Below are 25,092 nucleotides of genomic sequence, written 5' to 3'. Positions count from 1 at the left end.
TTAATGTGTTCTCAACCTGTGAAGTAACAAGTGACTAACAACTCTCAAGCAAAAGTACTTCAGCCTTATATTTAACAGTACAACACTTGAGTAAATGTTTTTTGTTGCTTTTCACCACTGCAGATGTTCAAAATGTTAGAATAGCAGTCGATTGTTAAGGTTTCTTAAAAGCACAGAGACTCAGACTCAGAACATTTTAGAAACTAATACTGTGATCGAACCAGAGGAACTGACTTCACCGCTTCTAATCATGTGCAAATCAATTTATGAAATGGTTTATTCCAATAACAATATCAGGATGAGAGTTAGACCTGCATCTTAATTCATATTTAAGTTACTGTTCCTGCTCTTCATCAAAAACTGAAAGGGAGATAAGGAGATTATTGGAGATGTTAGAAATGTGCTGGTATAAATATTCAGACAGGACAGTATGTAAATTTAAAGATATATTTTCAGCATCTTAACCAAAATATATAATTTAACTTTACTTTAACTTTAACCTGAATTAATACTTAATACACGTACTGCATGTCTCATCATTCGACTTAAACATCAGACAGTTGTTGTCAATGGTAACACAAACAGACTTTTCGTCCCTGTGGTTCCTTAGCTCCTAAAACAAACCAGAGAAGAAGCTGCGGTTACATCTGTGTTTATGAAGGGTTCAGTCTGTGTCCGTTAAACCTTGCACCAAAACTGTGTCTGTTTACATTCATCTACAATAACTTACTGGTGAGTTTGGGGTCAGGGTCTCTACATCATCCACTGTGTGAACTGAGGTAAAGCTAAGGACCATTTCTCCTCCATTACCTCCCTCTTCCTCTCTCTCCCTTCCTCTCTCTCTGTCTTTCTCTCTCAGTCGTCCATTTTGTTTGTGCCGTCCTTGCGTGTGATGATCTTGTACACGCTCTCTCTGAAACTGCTGTCGGAGGTCAGTCGTCGGGCCGTCTCCCTCAGATCCTCCATGCTGCCGCTGTCCGTGTTCGCCACGGCAAAAGACTTGGAGTGTTTCACTGCACAGAGACGGAGAAATGGAGAAAAACAAAACAATAAATAGAACAAACTGAGGGAATAAATCAACACTGTAATGTTGTAAACACCCTGAGGATACAGATCGGATCACATTAACATCATAGTTAATGAACAAATAATTAAAAGAATAACTTATATCAGTGTAACTTAAATATCTTTAGGTTTCAGCGTGTTGGTCGGATAAAATGAGTAGGCTAACTTAATTACATTGTTTACTCTTTATTGGCATTTTATACATTTTATGATTAATCAATAACCATAATTTGCAGCCATATACCACAAATTGATGTTACACTACCAGCGCATTTACAACTGATGCTTCAACAGTACCACAGCCACTTCTACTACAACCACTACATCCATTTAAACAATAAAACTGGACATAATTAAAATCTAGATTAAATCCTTTCAAAACGTATGAGACCGTTTTAGAAAAGTACTAAAACATGAATCGTATAGTAATAGTAATCTTTGTTTCTGAGCAGCACACACAACTTTAAAGTGTCTAACACTCAGTAAATAACATTTTAAAACAGCCTGTACATTTTTCTGTATTCGTTGGGAACACAGACTCCATCTGTGATGACATGAGTGTTATCAGGCTGTTTGTTGTGTGTGTGTGTGTGTGATGTACAGACTTACACCAGTGGCGTCTGGAGGCTCTCCTCTGGATCCGGCAGCTTTTGATTCTGCGAGCGGCGGCTTTGTGGAGATACACAGCGTTCTTCATTATGGCGGGAAGCTTGGCCTCGATCTCTGCTGCACAGATACACTCCTCAAAGAACTCTGGATAAATACACACACAGTCGTACCACACGCACATCAGATACACAGGCTGCTCTTTGTCCTTCTAATATCTGTGTGTAATACAATCCCTGACAACCACAAATTTAACCACATGTTGACAAGTCTCTGTAGGAAAACACAGGTGTAAACAATCAAAATGAACAATGATGGATTCTGTGGATCTGCTTCAGGCTCCTGGTGTCACTGTCGTGGTTTACTGAGCCATTGTTACTGTTATTACTCACAGCTGCGATTTGTCTACTATGACAAATCCCATTGAGCCGAAATGTGAACAAATCAGATCAGATTGAGATTATTCCTTAGTATAATTTAGTGTTTTTTTCCTCTGAGACACTCAAGGATTGCACAAACAACACGAGCAAACACACACACAGACATACTCTACATCAGTGGTTCCCAACCTTTTTTGGCTTGTGACCCCATTTTGACATCAAAAATGTCAATGATCACACCCGTCAATCATGTGTCAGCTCAGATATTTTTATATGCTGCATTTTATTAGAAGTCGATTTATATTTGAGAAAGTGAAAGTATAGAATACAGTTGTTTAAGATTGTGTGTGGTGTTTTTAATCATCATTTTAAAAAGAAAAATAATTAGTTAAAAGAATTTTTTTTATTTTATCAATTATTAGACATTTCAGGAGACCCCAATTGAATTCCAGGCGACCCCAAGTGGGGTCCTGACCGCAAGGTTGAAAAACACTGCTCTACATGTATGTGACCTGTGACATTAACATGTAATACATGTTTTATCCAGAAGGAGGCAGTCACACAGGCATTAAAAGCACCACATCAGATCAGATTCTACATTACAGTGCATTTACATCTGTTTGTGCATCTGTGTGTGTTTGACACCCGACATGACACCCAACTCCATATGATCATCTTTGACCCGTGCAGCACGCACTGGGTCGACCAGGTTCTGAGGAAGGGTTTCTAACCCGAAACGTCACTCCCCTTTTGGGTGATAATAAATTATTGCTCTGGAGCTTTTGTTGGTGTGCGGATTTCCTTTTACTTATCATTTACTTGTTTTGTCCGGCACCCAGTGTTTAGACTGTGCGTGCTTTTTCTATTTTATCAGTGGAAACACTCACGCCTCAGATGGGTCACATCTCCCTTCATCTTCTCGTCCCTCTCTTTGCTTCGCTCCAGTGAGTTCAGACCTTTCTCCAGATCCTGCAGAGCCTCCTCGGCCTGTTTCAGCCTCCGCTCCAACTCCACCCGAGACTCGATCTCTGCCTGAGACGCACAGGAAATACACACAAAGGTTCTATATGACAAAGTTAAATTTATTGTTTCAGAATAAACATTGACAACAGTCCTCAGTTTTAGTAAAATTTATCATACTGGGAAATTATTTACAGTACTCGTCTGGAGAGTTCTGGCTGTTTTGTGAGTTTTAGTATTTTGCTCAAGGGCGCTTCAACACAGGAGTTTGTATCTTAAGCTACTTGTCTCTCTATTTAATAATTCAGTCTGTCTGAGGCCTGAGGGAAGACAGAGAAAGAACGAGAGCATGATGGGTTTAAAACAAAGAGGAAAGTTTTTGTTGCTGTGAACGTTAATGTGAAATCAGCTCTTCATGCCAGATCTAATGAGGAGGGGGAGGAGGATCTGCTGCTGTTGAGCCACTGAAAGTAACAATTTAATTCTGTTTCCTTTCCACAGCACAAAAATAATAACACATTATGTCAGGGCATTTTACAGGGTAAAGGATTTCTATGTCAAATGTTACGAGGTAAAATGTATTGAAAATGTAATTTGTGTCAGGTCCAACTTCTTTATGGGAAGTAGGATTTGATTTATTAACTCAATGCTCAGTTTCTGCAGCGCTGAGCCTGACTGAACACCGACTCCATCCAAGAGGAGTGTTGTTGTTTTTTAAAGTATATTTTTTGGCGTTTTTGCCTTTATTGGATAGCACACAGTAGAGATAGAAAGGAAAGGGGGAGGCAGAGAGAGGGGGAATGACATGCAGGAAAGGTCTGCCCGACACGGGTTTCGAACCGGGGACGCCTGCGTTGAGGACTGTAGCCTCTACATGGGGCGGCCGCTTTAACCACTGCGCCACGCACTGCCCCAAGAGGAGTGTTGTTAATGTTATCTGCCCTGCCTGTATTATCATAGTAAAATCTATTATAATAACATGGACACATTTTAAAAAATCACAATTCATCAACTATTATTACAATGAAATTTGTTAAATTAGTAAGTAGTTGACCAAGTCCCTTCAGTCACGGTCGTGCTCACAGGTTTATCCATGTGCTCTGGTTCATTAGTCCTCTGCTCAGGTGGAACATGATGGCTGAAGCCAAGCCAAGGTTTTAATGAGCCACTGATAAGTACAATCAGGATGTAATTAGTTCAATTCAATCAGCTGCAATGAGCTAATATGAGTCTAGGACACGTCAGACAACCCTAACTCCAAGAGACCGTTTTAAAAACTCGTCCCTGCAGCTGATGACTGTGCCGACCTTTGTTCTGACATTGAGCAGTGCTGCTTTGCTTTGTAGCTGTGTAGCTGTGTAGCTGTGTTACTGTATGACTGCAGGCTGAGAGCAGCTGAGTCACGCTGTGTTACCTTGAGCTCGGCTTCGGTCTGCTGCTTGTCCACGGTGAGCTGAGAGAGCGACTGCTGCAGCGTCCGGGCCTGAGACGAGTAGAACTCCCTCTCCTGCTGCAGCTCTTTGGCCCGCTGCTCGTTGTCCCTGAGCCTGAGGCGCAGGCACACACAGAGAGAACATCATGCATTGCGTACTATCTGAAAGTTTGGATGAGTTTTAATGTTTCGTCTCATTTGGCCTCATTTAACCCCTTTTAAAAAGATTAAAATAATGGATTTTCTGACATTAGTGTGTCCTTCACTGCCAGGACTAACACACGCTGACTGAGCTCTGCAGGACGCAGGTAAACACACTCAAACACACACCTGTAATGTCATTTCAAGGTTGAAACAGGGAGAATCTCAAAGCCCAGGTGTGTCTGTGGAGAACATCTGATATTTTTGCATTTCTCAGACACCAAAAGGAGCAGTTTGACATTTTATAACATTTCTGTCAATAGTGTAATTTGTCATTTTTACACTAAATAATATGAACTTACAACATGTAAGTGAGTCGTACTGATCCTGTTTCAGTTCTCTAACAGAGCCAATAAGTATAGTTTCCATAATGCTGAACTATTGCTTTAAATTTAATCTGATTCACTGACATTGCTGTTGCTCTTTTGTGAAGATGTCAAAGGAAAGTGAAGACAGAGCTGCTGGAAACATAAAGTTGTGCTTTCTATATCTCAGCCATGGCAGCAGGACATTAGTGCTACACAGTCAATAAGAGCTGCCTGTAATATTCCACTTACTGGTGCTGATTAATGGGCTGGTTGTTTAGAAATCAATACACATTTCCACCAGTAGTTACATCCTCTGTGCCATTAGGACAGAGGTTCACTGGAAAGGCCAGAGTGTTTGACCCTTTAGATGCCAAAACTGAAGCGCAGGATAAAGCTCTAATGTGCACGTTCACTCTTCAGCCTCGTGCAATAATCATGTAAAACCAGGATCAGTTCACCACCTGAAAACTCTTCATGAACTAGAGAAAATACCTCTTTTTATCTTATTTTGAAAAGATCTAATGAGCCAAGAGATTTTTATTGTGAAGTGACTGATGTGAAGTTTCTCACTTGTCGTCGGCCTGCTCCTTCTCGTTCAGCAGGATCTTCATTTGCTCCTCGATGTGTCGCAGGTCCTGCAGCAGCTCCTCGCCGTCCTCTGACTTCCTCCTGCTCTCCTCCTCCTCCTCCTCCTCTTCCTCCACCGCCGCCGCCCCCTTCTCCTCCTGCTCCTTCACCCCCAGCAGCTCCAGGGTCCGCTGCTTCTCCTGTGACAGCTCCTGAGGGTCAGATGAAGACATTTAGATCCAGATGAACCATCTCAGCCTAAAATCATTCAGTCTGCCTCTTCAATTTACCTGCATATTATATTTTTATATTATAAGTATAATATCATGAAATCTTAAAGCAGATATCAGTGGAATGTTTTTGTTAATATAAGTCCTAAATAGTCCTATTTTCCGTCAGCAATCACTTACATGAAGTATTTCAGCCTAAACACGAGTCTCTCCGTCACTCTGCTCTGCTGTAACCCGAGGAGAAAATTTTCCTTGTGGGATACAAGTGTTATCCAATGAGGGGAGAGAACGGCATGAAGGGCTGTGTGTGCAGCCAAGGGATGCGCGTGAATGTGGTGACGTAGCACGAGGACCAATTGATGCCTGACAAGGGCGGGGGCTGCTAACTCATGGTGCGTTCAAGGAAACTCGTACTTTGTGTTTTTCCTTCCTGTGAAGTCATACCAGTTCGATCTGGTACGAGTTCACGGGTCGGAAGTTACGAGTGGCCGTTATAGGGAACTTTCACAGACAACAGGACGGTAAAAACACGAGCTACGGGTTACCTGGAACGCTACCAAGTCGTAGTTGTGACTTGAAGCTGTAACTTACGGTTTCAAAAGCCTGCCTTGAACACAGCATTAGCCGAAACGGCCGTGCCGATGATATCTGCTTTAAATTAAATCATTAAAAATGTGATTGAATTAACAGGAAGTTTTAATGTCTTACTAACTAGAAATCCTCATTCATGGATTAAAATGGATTTACACATATTATCATTTATTACATTTGTAAAAACCTATTAAGAGTTTAAAAGTAGAGAGAAGCTTTAATCTTACAGTAATATGATTTTGTGCATTGAAATAAGTTTTGAAATACACTTATTCACTTCATTGCTCAGACTCAGACAAGTCAGTGACTCAGCTCCTCTTTCATCTCTGTGTTAATATGATAAATATTTGCTCCATCCAGAGAAACTCAATCTGCCTAAGGCTCAGTCATTCAGAGCCAGAACAGACTTCATTATGAATAATTTGTTTTGGCAAGAACAAACACTACAAAGTGGACTGACAGCTAACAAACATCAAAAGTTAGACAATCACACACATGTGCCTACATACGATAAGACTAGAAACTCACAAAAAATAGACTAAAAAACACAAAGAACACAACATGCATTCCATGTATTACACATCTTCTGCAGGAAACACCAAGAAACACCATGATATCACGCATAACTCTGTGGCCTCTAGGGAGATTGTTTAAAACCCCTTTTGATGTGAGTATACATACATTTTTAAACCTGTTTAACTTACATTTGGGTAGCCTACTCTAATATTTTGTAGTTATTTTCCTAATTAGGACTTTATATCACAGCTATATAAATATATCTATCACCTACCGGTATATAAAAACCAACATACTGTGTGACTGGAGTCATTTACCCAGCTAAGATCTCAGAGTTGTATTATATTATCAGGATCACATAAATTATTCTATCAGCAGCTGTAACATTACATGATCTCAATCAAGAGTCACTGATCATTTAGTTGCTCTGACCCACATCGTTCAGTGTCATCAGTTTCTCGTACCTCGATGGATTTCTGCAGCATCACCGTTAAGTTGCTCAGCTCCTCTTTTTCACTCTCCACGCCTTTTAGCGACTGAGCCGTGCCATCAAGGTCTCTGCCATCGACACACAACACAAGATGAGTCACGTGACCTCAACACAGCAGGTGAGTTACACAACAACAACATCAGTCCAACAATCTGAGTCTTTACAGTTTAATCTGCTCCTGTTCTGACTTCAGCTCCAGAACAACCTCCTCAAACTTCAACTTCTCCTCCTCCAGAACCTGGTTCAGACGCTCCAGCTCCTACACACACACAAATATACACACACACACACACACACACACACATAGACATAGACACACAAACACAATGTTGATCGTTTTTGACAAGAGCAATGTAAAAGATCCTTTAGTACCTATAATTATTAAAACAGTAAAAGATTCAGGTAACATACAAAAATCTGAAACAATTCATCAAATAACAACAATAGTCACAACAGTAACAATAATGATAATAATTCAATTTTGAAATAATTTCTCCATCTAACAAACAATCAAACATCCTGTTTTTATCTTCTCACTGGTGAAGTTTGCTGCTTTTCTCTGTTTAATATCTATAAACTGAACATCAGATTCCCGGTCAAAACAAGACAACTGAATAAAATCACATTAAATAGGCTAATCTTTGTAGCTCTACATATGAAGTGCGTATAAAGTTCATAAACATTTGAACAAGTTCTGAACTTGTTGTCTGGCACACCCCAAAATAAAAACAAAACCAGCAGCTGATGAGTAAATGAAGTCTGACCTCTCTCTCTGCCCTTTGATGACTGAGCTCCTCCGTCTCCTCCATCAGTTTATCTGCAGACAGAAAAACTTGTCACACGACTGGACTGGACTGGACTATTTCACACAGTCAACTCGTCAAAAAGCTCATCAATTCATTTATTCAGGTGAGTGTTTACCCAGGTACTCCTGCTTCTCCTTGGCCAGCTGCAGCCCCTGAGCCTCCAGACTCTCGATCATGGCCTCCCCCAGCTGGGCGTTCTTCCACGTGCTGTTAGTGCAACACACACAATGTAACAAAATTAGTCAAACTGAAACACTGTGCTTGTAAATAGCAGATTGCTGTCCTTTTAAAAAGCTGTAGTTGGTGGATGGTATTCATTTCTCCAGTGTTGTTTTGGCTAAGACAGACCTGACACTGTTATACACCCTACAGTACGCTATTGTTACAGTTGAGTTTGCATCAGGCCTTTACCCATCATGTCCTGTCTTGTACTACCTGTGTATTTGTCACTCACACTTTCCCCGACTCCTGCAGCATCTCCATCCATTGCACCTGCTCCTCCTCGGACTCTGCAGCCAGGACTATGGTCCCCTGGGGGACACACACACGTTGGATATTTTACATCAGCATCTCATCACTAATGGACTGAGACTATAAAACACACAGTAGATTTCTATCTCTGAGCTGCTGGGAAATCAGAAGGGGGTGTGTGTTTCAGTCATGTCCCGGTGTGCAGTTAAATTCACTCCATTATGCGTCCTATTTGTAGCAGGATTAAGGCTGATTCCACTTATTATTTCTGTTTTAGTACAAAGTGCAAATTAGAAAGAAACATTTTAAGCTCTGCTCTGCAGGACAACCGGTCCTGACTTTGGGGTCATGTTGTTATGCCTTTTTGGTATAAATTTGCTATTCAAGGTTGTGTGTCTGCAGTTTCGTCTTACTCTGTAAGACGATGTCCTTACAGTGAAATCTTCCAGGTTGATCACGATGGCAAAGGGCATCCCCATGTCTTCGTTAGCCGACACCACACATCCCCCCAGAGGAATAACTCCCTGACACACAAACACATCAAACTGTGAGTTACAGCGCTGTGATGATCTTGTTATGTTTGTGCTACAAAAACACACAATTACACATGTGAAACTCCCCGAGAGTCATCATCACTCTTCTTCACGCTCTTATTGAGGTTTCAGAGAAGAAGCGGCCGCTCACCTTGGGGTGGATGTTGAAGAACCTGTTGGTTTCAAAGTTTCTCTTCTCGCTCTCTGCATAGTAGAGCAAGAAGCTGTCTTTGATGATGAAGAATCTTTGTACCGAGGAAGACAATAAAGCAGCAGTGAGTCAATCCTGTGGGGCTGAAAGGAACCAACGTCTGCTCATGTTCTCAGCACAGATCTGATGAGCACAATACTAGTATGTTGCAGTGACTAAAACCTTATTAGCATCTGATTTGTTTCCCTTAAAATTTAAGCTTTAAGAGCTTTTGCTTGACTCTTTGAGATCAATAAAATGATTGAGCAATAATGAACAAGTCCTGACTTTTAAACCTACACTACAGTAGAAACAACCGGAAACATTTGATTGAATGATATGGAGCCTCACTCAGGTATTGGCCTTAGGATAGTACATATAATATACATAAGGTGTCATTTTCTAATTTAGGTCATTTAGAGCAACCCTTTGTTGCTCACAGACAAATTTATTTTTACACATATCCTGGTCAGAAATATTATGATATAATAACAAATAACTGTCAGCTAATGTTATCTAAGTGTCTGCTATGTATTAATGATTAGAATATTTTAAATCAGACTTTATGGGTCAATCTGGTGGCCTGTCTGCAACTTTAATTTCAGTTATTTAAACAAATTGCTGTGATCTGACTCAAGTTTAAATAGACTTGAAAACAACAATAAACCATAAATAACTGAACTCAATCGTCTCTCATTTGGCCAAAAACCAAAAAGTCTTTCCACCTTTATGACTCAAACAAATGAGAAAGGTTACACAAAGCGAGCGGCAAATGGACTCTCTGGACTGGACCCGCTGTGTATTGTCCTTTTAACTTGTTATATAAACTAAGAGCATTATCATGACATAAGGTACCAATCCAGGCATTTATTCATACAGTTCACTCCTGTCAGGATATACTGACACTGGGGCGTGAGACGTCTGTGGATAAGTATCCTGCCGTTATGTAAAACAATCCTCTGATGTCAACGGGTCACAGCATGTCCATTTTAGGTCAAATAAGTCCAAAATTCAACATCAGAAATACAAACAGCCAAGTTTTATCAGTCTATATCAATAATAATAATAACATTTAAAAGAAAAAAGATTGACTTTATTCTATGATGAGGAGGAAAATCACTGCAGATGTTTCCAACTACAGCTGTGAAACTGATTCAAATGTTTCTGTTCTCAAAAAAAAAGTGAATAAGGATTTTTTTTATACGTTGTGTCAAAGCAGTTGATTTAAATATTATAAATTATATAAATAACTTTGTAGTTTAGTCTTTGACACTAACTAAGAGGAAAAACTTTCAACTAAAGAAAACTAAAACTAAAACTAATCCTGTTAAGCTCCTGATTCCTTGGAGTTTGGAGAAGCTCCATCAGCAAATATAAACATATGAAGCTTTATATGGACATTTTAGATAAAAACCACCCAAAAACAGAGGTCAAACCTCAGCCTCACCTGCGGGACCACTTGGCCGACGGCCGTGCAAAGGGCCTCTTCCACAGCACGCCGTGCAGCTGTACTTTGGTGCTGATGTCCAGCACTTCAGAGTCCGACTGCTCCATGGACGTCCAGGGCGAGAACAGAGAGTTTCTGGACGAAGACGAGAACATCCTCTCTGGCTTCCCTCACTCAGGGAGGTGGTGCCAAAAAAAAAAGACCCAACAACAACAACAACCTATCAATAGAGTTGAAAAAAAACAAAAACAGAATGCAGTCAGTCAATAACAATTAGCCCAATAACACTCGATAACTCTAACACACACACACATGGAAGTGCATGTACAGCTGTGGTGAAAAGCTTCAATACAAAACAGGAAAAGTAGCAAACAAATCCCAATAAGTCAGTGGGGTGGAATGATGCAGCTGCCAATACGCTCATCAGACGGAGGCAGACTGAGTGCAGAGTGCAGCCCAGATGAAATCAGGGATGACAGAGAGAGAGGGAGAGAGGGAGGGAAGAGAGGGAGGAGAGGGAGGATGGATACTGGGAGGCGATGGGGGAGGGAGAGAGGGAGGGAGGGAAGCTTTAGGACTGAGTTGCTAAATCTGAAGTCAATATATTCCAGCCAGTAAAAGCTATTATTCAGATTACTGTACTTGCAGAAAGCACCATGCAGTCTCCAGCTCTTGGCAGGTATGGACTTTCTGGTCCGTCCATCCATCGGCAGTGAATTAGGAGAACATGTGGCAGAGGCGTGACTGCACAGCTCTCTAGTAAAGAGGATGGAGAGTGTGAGCGGTTGACATGCAGCTTTAGCATCGTGAGTATCAGATTAATTTATAGAACATGTGTCAGAGTGGATGGACAGCAGATTATAAAGATATTGACAGCTCAGCCTCTACAGTGTAATGCATGAGCGCGCTGACGTGTGTTTTCAGTTTGACTTTTCTGCCCTCTGTCATCCTCTAAAATAACTTTCTAAATATCAAATTCAGCAGAAAGTGCATAAGTTAACTAAATAAATAACATTACGTTTCCAGAAATCTTTACTTATTGATGGCTATAAGACAATTTAAAAATATCTCACTCAGTTCCTCCTGTTTAAACCTGGAGAAAATAAAAAAAAAACTGCAGCATTTCTAACAGCACTGTGCTTAAATCATTGATAAACACCACAGCGTTTTCACCAGTTAAAAAAAACTTTAATTTAGTCGTCATAAAACATGTTGCTTTACAACTGATTTTCACAATCAAAAATATGGAAATAAGGCGGACTCATCCTGGAATGACCGAAAAAAACAAAAAAACAAAGTAAAGACACACCCACCCCAACTGAAACGATTACAAATATGAACCTGATACTAAAACTCTCCTGATCCAGAGTGAAACCTCCCAGCAGCCCCAGTAGGTGATGTCATCACTTCCTGATTGTTTACAGTCAATAATAGGTCCCGTTAAAACTTCACCTTCTGAGGTGTGTGTGACATGTAATGGGCTAAATTATTATTATCTTAGTTTGAAGAGTAGACTCCCTTAGCCAATCAAAGTTTATTATTCTGAATGTTCAGGATGCATCTTTACATTCTTCCAGTAAAACACCTTTCATGTTGTCACTCACTATCCTAAACTAAACATTGTGAATGTTATTTCTGTTCTGAAACATTGTAAACTGAAGTCTGCAAATCCTGTATCTCCTGAACATGAATTTTTCTTTAGCGTAAGAAAACAGCCCAACTTTTTGCTTGATAACACCTCATAATTCACTAGGTTTTTAGTTTAGTTATTTAGTTGGTGAGTTTATTAATTTATTATTTGTGCCTGAAAACCCACTGGAGTTGAAGTGTCATCTTGTTGTAGTGTCATACAGGTGTAGTCCAAGACTCTTTGACATCACTGGTGGGAGTGGGGACTTAAAAAAAGGCTCCATCCATAAATCAACACTTGAGCTTCCAGTCAATATAAATTATTACATTTTTCACTGGACAGCTACATGTTTGTTTTATTTTAATGATGTAATTCTTCATCTTTTTGAAATAGTAGATCTGTTTTTTGTTGTTTTTACACATTGAGTTTGCACCTGAAACGTGCTATATAAATAAAATTGAATTGAATTATTCTTTGTCTCAAATTTTTAAGGCTCTGAAATCTGTGGTTTGTCTATTTTACCACCGCTATCAATCATGTGATCAAACTGCACCCACAGTTTCCCCAAGCATTAACTTTGCTGCTTATTTAGTCATGAATATTTCATCATACTGGGAAAATGTTTGAGATCTAAACCAGGTGGTGACAGTAACAATGGTGCAGATCACTAATCATTAAAGGTATTTTTTCAAATAAATGTTCAGAGGTTTCAGTTTTCACAGATTTTGTTGGGCAGTAAAGTAGATGTAACTGGGTTTTTTGGATTCTTAGCTGAACAAAGACATTCAAAAACATCCTAATGGACATTTTACAGACTAAACAACTGATAGAGAAAATTCCCAGCAAGTGAATAAATAATGCTGTAAACACAAAAACCAGAGAACGTTAGATTCATCTAAATGATTTTTGTCAGGATGGAAAAACAAAAATCAGCAGGATTTCTGACATCACATTGTTAAGACAGATGAAACCACACATACTGGGGCTGCTGGCCAACTTGCCCGGGCACAGAGCGACACATTTCTGTGTGTATGTTTTTTCCCTTTTGTTTTACATATACAGTGTCCCATAAAAAAATAAAACAGTCATGCAGCTGCTGGCCGTCCGTGCGACCCATCACTGTATCTCACAATCGCCCAGGGAAGTTAAAACATCACGGTGACGGTCGTCTCGTCGTAGGTGTTGGAATGAGCTGACAAGCTGAGCGTGAGATCGGTAAACGCCGACGTAAAACAGAGACAATCAGTCCATCCATGTCAAAAACAAAAACAAAAACCGTAATAAAAAATGAAAAAGGTGAGTAAGCAGTTCCATCTGTGGTGATTGTGGAGGAAGTTTCTCTGTACAACACACATATACACACACATGAGCTCTGCTGTGAGCAGGCACAGTGATACAGAAACACCCACAACATCCATGTGTCCTGATAGAAGAGGGAGCAGCCTGCTTCGACTTGAACGCTTCAACCGTTTCACCTTCAAATGGAGCAGAGTCGGCGACATCTCGGCGAGGCTGCGTTCAAGATTATCTACCCGACAGACCTTCATATGTGAGTAACATAACGAGGTGAACCCTCTGTATCCATTTCACTCAGTTCCACCCACAGTTTCACACTTTTCTTACAATTATTGCTCAGGTGTTATAAAGTAATGAGGCGCAAACATCTTTAAAAAATTTGAACAAAACCTGTTTTATAACGTCCTCCTGAGCCGATGGTCCCTACATCACTTCATCCAGTTCACGACCTCTAGAAGACGAGTAGCTCACTCGATCATTCAGAGCTGCTCAAATAACCCTCCACCTCTAAAATAAGCTTAGTTAACACTATATTCAGAGTCACTTAAGACAAGTTCTATAGAGACTTTACCTGCAATCTCTATAATTAATCATCTCCTGGTTTAACAGAACAGAAATAAACAACTAGGCCCTAACCAGGTGAAAACAAAGTGACAGATTTGTGTTGGAGCTTTTGTTTTAGCTGACTGTACCACAAAACTAAACATGTGGTTTTATAGAAAACAAACTGACAAACTGAGTAACTGAAGGAAAACCTGTTGTTCGGTTATGACTGTGTGGTTACTGGGGCTGATTCTTCATCCTGCTGCGAGAACAGGACCTGTGTTGCTGACAAAAATAAGAAAAGGAAGGTCGTCTACAAACTGTAATGTTCTTCGGGGTCTCGCTAATATGGCACTTGAAAATCAGTTTGAATCAGTCTGGATAGTTGCTAAGAGATCTGTACAATTATATTTAAAAAAGGTTGCTTTCAATATCACAAGCTGGATCAAGACTATCTAAATCTCACTGTGCAACTGCCATCGAGCAAAAACGTCACTGTAATGAAATCAGGGTTGGTTCTTTGACTTTTGCACAAGCACAATAATGCAACACTGAAAACTCCACAGTGATCTAGATAAACTGAGCTAACTGTCCTCTGGCCTCCCAGAACAGGATCAATATATCTGGTGGCATAAATGGACACATACAGCAGCTGTACCATCATGTTTCGTCATCAGTGTCAGGAGGGGGAGAGAAAAAAAAAACGTTGTTGTGTGCCTCGGTCGTCTCGTCACCGCAACAACTCTGATTTCCCCAACATCGTTCGAACCCTGTTTCAGCTTCAGTTCTGAGTCGTGCGACGTTCCCGCAGCGAGCCACAGTCTGGTCCACGAGGTCCATCGGCAGACAAGCAATAAGACATTTAAATCCACAATGTTTGAAGTCTCTGTTTCTGCTTCTTCTTTCCCCTGTACACCCGTCTCTGATCCGTCCTGAGCCGCGGGGTCTAGTGGTGGTGACCGACAGACAGCACCAGAGGAATGAGGCAGCCCAGCACCAGAGCCACCACCTCCACCTTGCTCAGTCCTTTCCCTCCGTTCCCTCCTGCGGGAGCGTGGCTGTGGCCGCCGCCGCCCACCTCAGGGAGGACGTGGACGGTGGCCACGTAGAGGAAGGTGCCGGCGGAGAAGAGCATGGCCACACCGGTGGCGTTGATATCTGACAGGGCCTCTTTGCTGCTCTGAGGGTAAAAGAAACAAAAACAATGTGAGGAAAAACAACCGGCTGAAAGTTTCTCTCACTAAGACACATTTCCTCCGAGCTGGATCAAATACCGATGAAATTCATTTATTGTCATAATGATAATTTAATTTTTTTTTTTTTATAGCTAATGAAATTTAATCTTCTGCCAGACATGACCTGTAAATGGCTGTTTTGCAGAAACCTTTCGTCTTGTCAGCTGTGCTGGTTTTCAAGGACAAAAGGGCCCCTACATTTAATGGAGCAGTTTCTTTACCTCAGGAACCGGAAGCAAACTTAAAGGTGTACAGAAAAGAAAATTGAATTTGAGTCCACTCTGGGTCATAAAATTAGTGAAATAACTCATCTATCAGACAATTGCAAAATTCTATTTTTGAGTAAATCCGGGATGAAAGTGTGGTATTTTTTTTCCGCATTGGATAATGCAGGCGCACGGATTATACGTCAGCCTGCTCACGATTCACCAGCCACTGACATTGGATCCGTCATCCGTCATTCAACGTCTGAGACACGCACACACACACCGAGCTCGGTCTCGTCTCGCCCCAAGCTTTGAATATCCCGATGGGATGAGAACATCCCATCTGAAGCCTCGACATAACCAGGTGCTGTTGATGGTTTATTATAGGTGTCATCTTGGTCTCATGATGTCAGAATGTGAACAGCATGATGAAGAGGACTGTTTCAATACAAACTGTCACTGAACCAGAGCATTTAGTGGTCGACTCATGGATCAGACTCTTGTTGTGATTTTATGGGTTAATCACCTTGTTAGAGAACAGCATGTTGTTATAAGTACTGAAACATTGAACGGTTGAACATGTGCATCCAAAGGTTTAGAGAAGGTCAGATTAAGTTCAATCAATTTAATCCGAAAACCAAACATCCCTATTTGTGAGCAGTGTATTTAATTAAAGCATGAATCATATGTTTCATTAATCATTATATTTACCTGACTGAGGCCTAAAAATGTGAGCATGGCCAGGACGGGTGCTGCCAGGGCGAAGACTAGGAGATGTTTGCGGATGCGGTTTCTCTCAAGACCAGCGTGCATCAGGAAAGATACCAGGCCGAACGCTGCTGGGGCCTGAGGACAATGCAGTCGGAGAGTTCACATTAGGTTCACAGTCACAAGATTATTTTCTCAATCATCTGGTCTATAAAATTTCCCAAAATAGTCCTAAGGGATTTCATTGTCAGACAGAAACTGAAAAACAGATGAGTGTTTTTGTCTTTTTTCTGCTGCTGCCAAGAGGTTTAATTTTCATATACAGTATATCCCATAAATATAAAGTATGAAAATCAGAGATTACATATGATAAGAACCATTATTACCTTATGCAGCATGATGGCTACAAAGACAATGAGCTGAACGCTGGTCTGTGAGGTAGAGGCAGCAGCTCCCAGTGCCACTCCATCAGCTGGAGAACAAGAGAAAGTTAATGAGAACAACATTGACAAATCGCTGACTTTAAAAAAAAAAAAGACGGTGAATGTTTGACATTTTTAACAAGCAACCGTGCTGTGATTAACACTGATAAGACCTGAGGGTGAATGAACCCAGACCGACCTGCAGCGTGGACCACAAGACCCAGGGTGGTGGTGATTTTTGAAGAGCTGACTCTTGCTGACTCTGGATCTATATCAGACACACACAAAAAGCAGACAGAGTTTTTCTAAAGAAATATATAAAAGCAGAAACAAACGATAATTTTAAATCAGCTTCTCCACAATTAGTAAGAATTGTGTGGAGTCACATTTTGTGGAGCATCAGCTGCTCAAACAAAAGCATCAAACTTGTTTTGTGCCGAGCGTGGGCGCATGTGGGAGAACAGAACTTGCAATTGAGTGAGTGAGGGTGGGTGGCTGGTTTGGGTGTAATTCAACAAAATAATTGTCTTTTGGGGAATATTAGCACAAGGTGAGGAACAACAACACAGGCCTTTGCTTTCGTCTTTGCATTTTCTGTCCCTTGTAACACTGACCTTCAGTGTTGTGCACATGAGAGCTTCCTATCTGGTCCACCAGCAGCATAAAGACGAAGCCCAGGACCAGAGACACTCCGATGCAGGCGTGAAGCTGCTCGTGACTGTGTTCGTGTTTCCCACTGGCGCCCAGGGCCACATCTGCCTCAACCTTTGTATCTGAAACCTCCGCAACTCCAGCCTGGCCATGACTGTGGTGTCCACCTGCAGGAGAGGACAGAGAGAGGCAGAATGACCGTTAGATGACACAGTTAGCTGAATCCGCCGAATCCATCGATACCAGAGTGATCCAAATTCTGATGTGTGACACTGCTGAGTACACAGACCATCACAAAATGTGTTGCGTAACAGAAATAGACGTCAACTCATTGCCCTTTAGCCCCCACAGAACTTTGCTCTGTTTGGACACAATACAAACTGTGACGGGCAAATATTTATTATGCTAATGATGGGTTGGCCCTGCTTTTGCTTGGCTAGGTTCTTCCTGACATGGATTCCACAAAACTTGCATCATATCCTTTCTGCAGATCTGTCAAGTGCACATTCATGTGCTGAAGCTCATGACCTATTATGCAGTGCACTGCAGCGTGGTTGACTGATTGAGCATATTATTAGGAATGCAATTATCCAGAGTGTACATACCGGTATGCTTTGTTATTAGTTATATGGTGGTGTATGTCTTGCAAATGGCACTCCTTTGGTTGCTGAAGCTCTGACAAAGATCATTTTTGTTTGTATAAGGTCACATACAGCAGAGATTTGACTTTTCAGTTACATAATTTCTGTACATAATCTCAAGACTCTCGACTCAAGGTAGAAGGTACACACTCCAAGCAATCAATGACAACCTTTCCATGCAACGTATAGGATAACCGTACAGGTTGAAATGACAGTTCAATGTTATTGTTGTAGAATTAATTAAGAGTCATTTTGGAAAGGTTTTAACCACATATTGGCCTAGAGTTGTCTTTTTTGTTTTATTTATTTTTTGGATATGTGGTCATTAACTGGTGGAATATGGACAGTAAAAAGTAGATTGAGAAATGACATGTTTTGTCATTTAGTCAAGTGAGAGAATTAATGAGCTAAATTTTGATTTTCAAAGTTAATAAACAATCTATACAGTCAAAGCATTTTCTCCAGACTGAGGATTTGCAGCATTTAACAAAAAAAAAGTAGATTTCTCCAATGTGTGCTGGAGAACAGACAAATAAATTCTGCACTGGTTTGTTTATTTTTCTACCTTCAAGGATTTCCTCGTAGAGCGCGTGGACCCCTTCAGGGATGATGACAGCCAGTGCAGTCCCACAGAGCAGCCCTGCTCCCAGCACAGTGATCAGCTTCAGCTTTTCCTGGAGGAACAAGAGTCACAGACAAGATCTTAAAACACAAGGCTTCTTGTTTATTTGACTGATAACATCGCACAGGTGATGATTCAGTCAACACCACTGATAAAGGTACAGAAGGATGAACTTTCACCTCTGTAAAAAAAAAAAAAATGGGACTGAGGCAGCAGGGAAAGTTAGCCCTCAGCGAAAAACACTTATAGAAAGCTTTACATGTTAGAAACTCACCTCAGAAAAGTTGACAGCTAAAGGAATCGTCCCGGCCACATAGCATCCCACCAGCATCGCCAGAGACAGCAGGCTGATCGAGCTAAAATCGTCCATGGTTGCACTTTTTCTCTTCGGCTAATCCCCCTGCTAAAATACACCTACACTTTTAACACGGGCTTTTATTCGTGCTCGTCAAGTTAAACAGCATTCCCCGGACGGTAGCTGCTAGTTAACTACACTCTTATTAAGTTTAGTTCAGCCTCCTGCCTGTCAAACATCCACGTTAACTCAACAGAGACGGTTTCAGCCTCTGCTCTGGCCTCGGCAGCTTTAGCAACGCTAAGCTAACTAGCTTCGGCAATTTTTTTCCGGGTTTAGAAAATCCACAAACCAAGAAACCCTGACACGTTAAGCTTCGCTTGCAAACAGCCGACAACCCGCATCGTTTCTTGAACAGTCAGCTGTCAAACATTGTATTGCAACTTCCCGATTTGGTTAGCACCGAACAAAAGTGGCTAACTGAACATCTTCTTGTTTGGTGCCGTCACAAACCACTTCCGGGTCGGAGTTCATGACGTCGTCCGCTGCCACGTCTCCGCCAGAAGCGCTGGAAGAAGAGGAGGAGGAGGGGTCACTTTTTTTTTTCTTTTTAAGTTTTTTTATTTTTTATTATTGCACAAATAGTTATGTACACACAAGCACACAACCATGGCATATTCATTTAACAACACAATAAAGTAACAGGTGCATATGAGAACCCAGAGATGGGGGGAAAAACAACAACAAAATACACATACAAATATGTGTATAAAGTTATATAATAAACTAGAAAATTTCCTCTCGGGAAATTTTGAATGGGCCACGGGGCTACTGCCGGTTGTGCCATCTCTGTGAACATGGGAATCAAACCCACGATCGTCAAGACAGAGCTGATCAGACAGACACATGATCATTTTTCTATAAGCACTGATGCTGTAACCACATTAGGTTTGTGTGTGTGTGTGTGTGTGTGTGTGTGTGTGTGCGTGTGTATGTGTGTGTCTTGTGTAATAGGGCCAGGACTCAATTAAAACAATTAATCTAATTAATTAGTTTTGTAATTAATCAATCGCAATTAATTGCATTTTAATCGCATATAAATATTTGACCTGAGAACAGTGAGAAGCATTTTTTTCACATGGATTTTAGTATACCATTGAATGACTGAATAGCTTAAGCAACAAAACATTGTTTTTTTTTTCAAGGTGGTACTTAACCAAGACCAACATGCAAATTATCGATTAATTCATTAATCGATATTTGATACAGATTTAAATGGTCTTTCCTGCCAATACACTATGATGATTACTGTAGTATTTAACTAGGCTACATAAATCACAGTAGCATAAACTGATTTGTTGAACGGACCAGGTGATGGGCTGACTGGTCCTGTCTAACTTCTGTGTACTGGGTGCCATTGTGCAGGGTGTTAAGGCAGCCTTCCTCCACTGCAGTCCCTATGGTCCTGGACCCTCTGGCTGGTGGGGTGGGCTGCTTTCAGCTGGGGGGGACTCTATCAGCTGCTCCCACGAGAGGCATTTGACGCATTTGACACCAACAAGGTTTAACTTTAAAACCAGATTAAATCATGGTTTAAGTTTAAATTCTGTTGCACGTTAACTGTGTTTTAACATGAAGGTGTGTGTGTGTGTGTGTGTGTGTGTGTGTGTGTGACTGTAATCACATGAAGCTGGCTCTAGAGTCTGTGTGTGTGTGTGTGTGTGTGTGTGACTGACTTGACACATAGTTAGTTAGTAGCTGCATCCTGTGTCAGTCTGATTTAGCTGTGTCTGTGTTTATAAACATTTAAACGAGCGCCAGGTGGATTGTTTATGAAGTTAATGAGCTCTGGCCTGAGGATCAAAGAGGTTACCACGGCGATAGGGGCCCCCGCAGGCTGAGACAGACAGAAACGTGGAGAAAAAGAGCCATTTTCTGCCTCTGCACCGGTCTCACATTTAGGCTTAGGGTGAGAAAACGGTAACTCCTATCAGAACAAAACACAGATCACATTGCTCTAAGGACTTCCTGAAAATTTTGGTACGATTTGGTGTTTCTACAGTAAATATTTTGGCGACGCTGGCAGTTTTAAAACATCAGGCCGTTCTGCTTCTCTCAGAAAATATTTGTATTGGACTCAATGAGGAGCAGAGACAGACGTGACCGCACTTAGAGGCTCAGAGTTTAAATTCTGTAAATCACTCTGATATTTTGAGCAGATTAAGAGATCAAGGATGAGCTCGTCTACAAACGTGCCGGAAATTATGTGTGTAGAGTGTAAATTGTGGCCGTTTGGAGGTTGGATAGAGAAAAAATCTGGAGTTTTTCTGGCATCTCTCCCACTCTAACCGATGATGTCACCCACTCTGACACGAACATTCCGTCCAATACACACCCATTATAATCTCATAATTTCTCCAAAAATGATCATGGTCATTGAACAGGGATTGATCAAAAACTATATGACCTATCAAAACGTGGAGTAATACGACAACAATACACAAGACTTGTGTCTACTGTTTAAAGTTTAAATGGAGTCTCTAGGTGAAAGTATGCCTGAGCAGTAGACGTTTGTTAAACTCCAATGATTGGTCTTTTTCGGTCTTTTTTTTCCGCCCGTCCCATTGACTTACATGCAAAAATTTTGCGCAGTTTTTCGCGACTTACGTCGCGAAAAATTCGTAAACTGTTGAGAAAAGTAATAGCACACCGATCCCGATCAAGCCGCACGTTTTGATATATAATATGTCCTGCGAATCGAAAGTCGGCCGGAAGTGGAAAAATAACTAGAAAAAACATTTCCAAGAATGGAAATGGTGTGAATGCTGAAAGCAATGCTGAATGAGCTGAAGAAATTGTTGAAACAATGCTGAATGAGCTGAAGAAAGAAAGAAAGAAGAAAAGGACAGAAGGAAAGAAAGAAAATGGGAAGGGTAGATGGAGAAAGAAAGAAAGAACAAAAGGACAGAAAGAAAGAAGACACAGAGAGAAGGGTAGATAGAGAAAGAAAAAGGTAAGAAAAACAGAATAATAGAACATAAAGAGAATAGAGAATGAATGAAAGAGACAGAGGAGTAGTAAGAAAGAAGGAAAGATATTGGGGTGGATAAATGAAAGAGAGAGATATACAGAGAGCAGTAGAAAGAAAGAAAGAAAGAAAGAAAGAAAGAAATGGGGTAGAAACATAGAAAGAGAAAAGGAGTAGAAAGAAAAACAGAAAGAAACAAAGAAGTAAAAAGAAATGGGGTGAAAGAAACAAAGAAAGAAGAAAAAGAGAGAGGGGGATGATAGATAGAAAGAGGTAGATGGATGGATGGATAGGGAGGGAAAGATAGAAAGAAGTTATGGAAAATACAAATGAAGGAGTAAAAGAAAGAAAGAAAAAGAGAGAAAAAAAGAGACAAAGGGTTTATAGATAGATAGATACTAGAAAACCTGTGTGTGTGTGTGTGTGTTTGTGTGTGTGTCTGACGGTCTCTCTGTCTGCGTGTACATGTGCAGAAAGCCACAGAACTCCTCTCTCCCTAATGATCTGATTGATTGGCAGCCTGCCCTCAGAAGTTACCATGGCGACTCAACTAACTGCTTACATTTTACTGTGTGGAACAGTGTTGTGTTTGTGTGTTTGTTTGTTTGTGTATGTGTGCATGTGTGCAGTGTTAGTAATAACGGCATTAGAGTATAACGGTGTTACTAACGGCGTTATATTTTTCAGTAACGAGTAATCTAATTAATTACTTTTCCCATCGTTTTTTTTTTTTTGACCAAAAATTAAAATTTCTCCAAACTCGAATATATCATCTGGGGGTCCGAGGGGAGTCCAACGCAGAAGGTTTGGTTGAAATCGCGCCGGTGGTTTTGGAGAAAATGACCAAAAACCAAACAGGCCATTTTAAAAAGACGAGAGGGGGGGGTGTTACGTTTTTTTTTTTTTGACCAAAAATTAAAATTTCTCCAAACTCGGATATATCATCTGGGGGTCCGAGGGGAGTCCAACGCAGAAGGTTTGGTTGAAATCGGGCCGGTGGTTTTGGAGAAAATGACCAAAAACCAAACAGGCCATTTTAGAAAGACGACAGGGGGGGGGTTACGTTTTGTTTTTTTGACCAAAAATTAAAATTTCTCCAAACTCGGATATATCATCTGGGGGTCCGAGGGGAGTCCAACGCAGAAGGTTTGGTTGAAATCGGGCCGGTGGTTTTGGAGAAAATGACCAAAAACCAAACAGGCCATTTTAAAAAGACGACAGGGGGGGGTGTTACGTTTTTTTTTTTTGACCAAAAATTAAAATTTCTTCAAATTTCTCCAAACTCGGATATATCATCTGGGGGTCCGAGGGGAGTCCAACGCAGAAGGTTTGGTTGAAATCGGGCCGGTGGTTTTGGAGAACATGACCAAAAACCAAACAGGCCATTTTAAAAAGACGACAGGGGGGGTGTTAGGTTTTTTTTTTTCTGACCAAAAATTAAAATTTCTCCAAACTCGGATATATCATCTGGGGGTCCGAGGGGAGTCCAACGCAGAAGGTTTGGTTGAAATCGGGCCGGTGGTTTTGGAGAACATGACCAAAAACCAAACAGGCCATTTTAGAAAGACGACAGGGGGGGGGGTTACGTTTTGTTTTTTTGACCAAAAATTAAAATTTCTCCAAACTCGGATATATCATCTGGGGGTCCGAGGGGAGTCCAACGCAGAAGGTTTGGTTGAAATCGGGCCGGTGGTTTTGGAGAAAATGACCAAAAACCAAACAGGCCATTATAAAAAGACGACAGGGGGGGGTGTTACGTTTTTTTTTTTTGACCAAAAATTAAAATTTCTTCAAATTTCTCCAAACTCGGATATATCATCTGGGGGTCCGAGGGGAGTCCAACGCAGAAGGTTTGGTTGAAATCGGGCCGGTGGTTTTGGAGAAAATGACCAAAAACCAAACAGGCCATTTTAAAAAGACGACAGGGGGGGGTGTTAGGTTTTTTTTTTTCTGACCAAAAATTAAAATTTCTCCAAACTCAGATATATCATCTGGGGGTCCGAGGGGAGTCCAACGCAGAAGGTTTGGTTGAAATCGGGCCGGTGGTTTTGGAGAACATGACCAAAAACCAAACAGGCCATTTTAGAAAGACGACAGGGGGGGGGGGTTACGTTTTGTTTTTTTGACCAAAAATTAAAATTTCTCCAAACTCGGATATATCATCTGGGGGTCCGAGGGGAGTCCAACGCAGAAGGTTTGGTTGAAATCGGGCCGGTGGTTTTGGAGAAAATGACCAAAAACCAAACAGGCCATTTTAAAAAGACGACAGGGGGGGGTGTTACGTTTTTTTTTTTTGACCAAAAATTAAAATTTCTTCAAATTTCTCCAAACTCGGATATATCATCTGGGGGTCCGAGGGGAGTCCAACGCAGAAGGTTTGGTTGAAATCGGGCCGGTGGTTTTGGAGAAAATGACCAAAAACCAAACAGGCCATTTTAAAAAGACGACAGGGGGGGGTGTTAGGTTTTTTTTTTTCTGACCAAAAATTTAAATTTCTCCAAACTCAGATATATCATCTGGGGGTCCGAGGGGAGTCCAACGCAGAAGGTTTGGTTGAAATCGGGCCGGTGGTTTTGGAGAACATGACCAAAAACCAAACAGGCCATTTTAAAAAGACGACAGGGGGGGTGTTACGTTTTGTTTTTTTGACCAAAAATTAAAATTTCTCCAAACTCGGATATATCATCTGGGGGTCCGAGGGGAGTCCAACGCAGAAGGTTTGGTTGAAATCGGGCCGGTGGTTTTGGAGAAAATGACCAAAAACCAAACAGGCCATTTTAAAAAGACGACAGGGGGGGGTGTTAGGTTTTTTTTTTTCTGACCAAAAATTAAAATTTCTCCAAACTCGGATATATCATCTGGGGGTCCGAGGGGAGTCCAACGCAGAAGGTTTGGTTGAAATCGGGCCGGTGGTTTTGGAGAACATGACCAAAAACCAAACAGGCCATTTTAAAAAGACGACAGGGGGGGGTGTTACGTTTTGTTTTTTTGACCAAAAATTAAAATTTCTCCAAACTCGGAT

At 41.1% G+C, this 25,092-nt stretch overlaps 2 protein-coding genes across 2 annotated transcripts; both read right to left on the bottom strand.

Annotated features, from left to right (window-relative positions):
* Positions 1-342: 342 nt before the first annotated feature.
* plekhd1 (pleckstrin homology and coiled-coil domain containing D1) lies at positions 343-11,271 on the bottom strand. Its single transcript, XM_085767816.1, has 13 exons — positions 10,794-11,271; positions 9,308-9,401; positions 9,058-9,147; positions 8,607-8,683; positions 8,268-8,359; positions 8,111-8,163; positions 7,511-7,605; positions 7,321-7,414; positions 5,523-5,731; positions 4,426-4,558; positions 2,939-3,083; positions 1,675-1,818; positions 343-1,013 (listed from the first exon to the last, which is right to left on the bottom strand). Exons 1-13 carry the CDS (start codon positions 10,946-10,948, stop codon positions 856-858), a joined length of 1,539 nt encoding a protein of 512 aa, XP_085623942.1. The 5' UTR covers positions 10,949-11,271; the 3' UTR covers positions 343-855.
* Positions 11,272-15,001: 3,730 nt separating this feature from the next.
* Positions 15,002-19,586, bottom strand: slc39a9 (solute carrier family 39 member 9). Its single transcript, XM_085767137.1, has 7 exons — positions 19,022-19,586; positions 18,691-18,799; positions 17,448-17,651; positions 17,033-17,101; positions 16,798-16,883; positions 16,415-16,549; positions 15,002-15,442 (listed from the first exon to the last, which is right to left on the bottom strand). Exons 1-7 carry the CDS (start codon positions 19,115-19,117, stop codon positions 15,209-15,211), a joined length of 933 nt encoding a protein of 310 aa, XP_085623263.1. The 5' UTR covers positions 19,118-19,586; the 3' UTR covers positions 15,002-15,208.
* Between the last annotated feature and the right edge of the window lie 5,506 nt (positions 19,587-25,092).

Source organism: Trachurus japonicus, chromosome 22, assembly GCF_045865225.1.
Source record: "Trachurus japonicus isolate A0001 chromosome 22, Traja_1.0".
Taxonomy (NCBI): domain Eukaryota; kingdom Metazoa; phylum Chordata; class Actinopteri; order Carangiformes; family Carangidae; genus Trachurus; species Trachurus japonicus.
Note: the sequence above shows the minus strand (reverse complement) of the source record. Positions and strands in the feature narration are given on the sequence as shown.

Bases quoted from the DNA above. Each gene is read 5' to 3' on its own strand.
- plekhd1 (XM_085767816.1), bottom strand. From the start codon at position 10,948: ATGTTCTCGTCTTCGTCCAGAAACTCTCTGTTCTCGCCCTGGACGTCC. The intron at 7,415-7,510 runs GTAAAGACTCAG...TGTCGATGGCAG, and splicing joins GAACAGGAGCAGATTAAACT to AGACCTTGATGGCACGGCTC. The intron at 1,819-2,938 runs GTGAGTGTTTCC...GTATTTATCCAG, and splicing joins AGATGTGACCCATCTGAGGC to AGTTCTTTGAGGAGTGTATC.
- slc39a9 (XM_085767137.1), bottom strand. From the start codon at position 19,117: ATGGACGATTTTAGCTCGATCAGCCTGCTGTCTCTGGCGATGCTGGTG. The intron at 17,102-17,447 runs GTCAGTGTTACA...TGTCTGATATAG, and splicing joins TCATGTGCACAACACTGAAG to ATCCAGAGTCAGCAAGAGTC. The intron at 15,443-16,414 runs GTAAATATAATG...TTTTACCCTCAG, and splicing joins CATTTTTAGGCCTCAGTCAG to AGCAGCAAAGAGGCCCTGTC.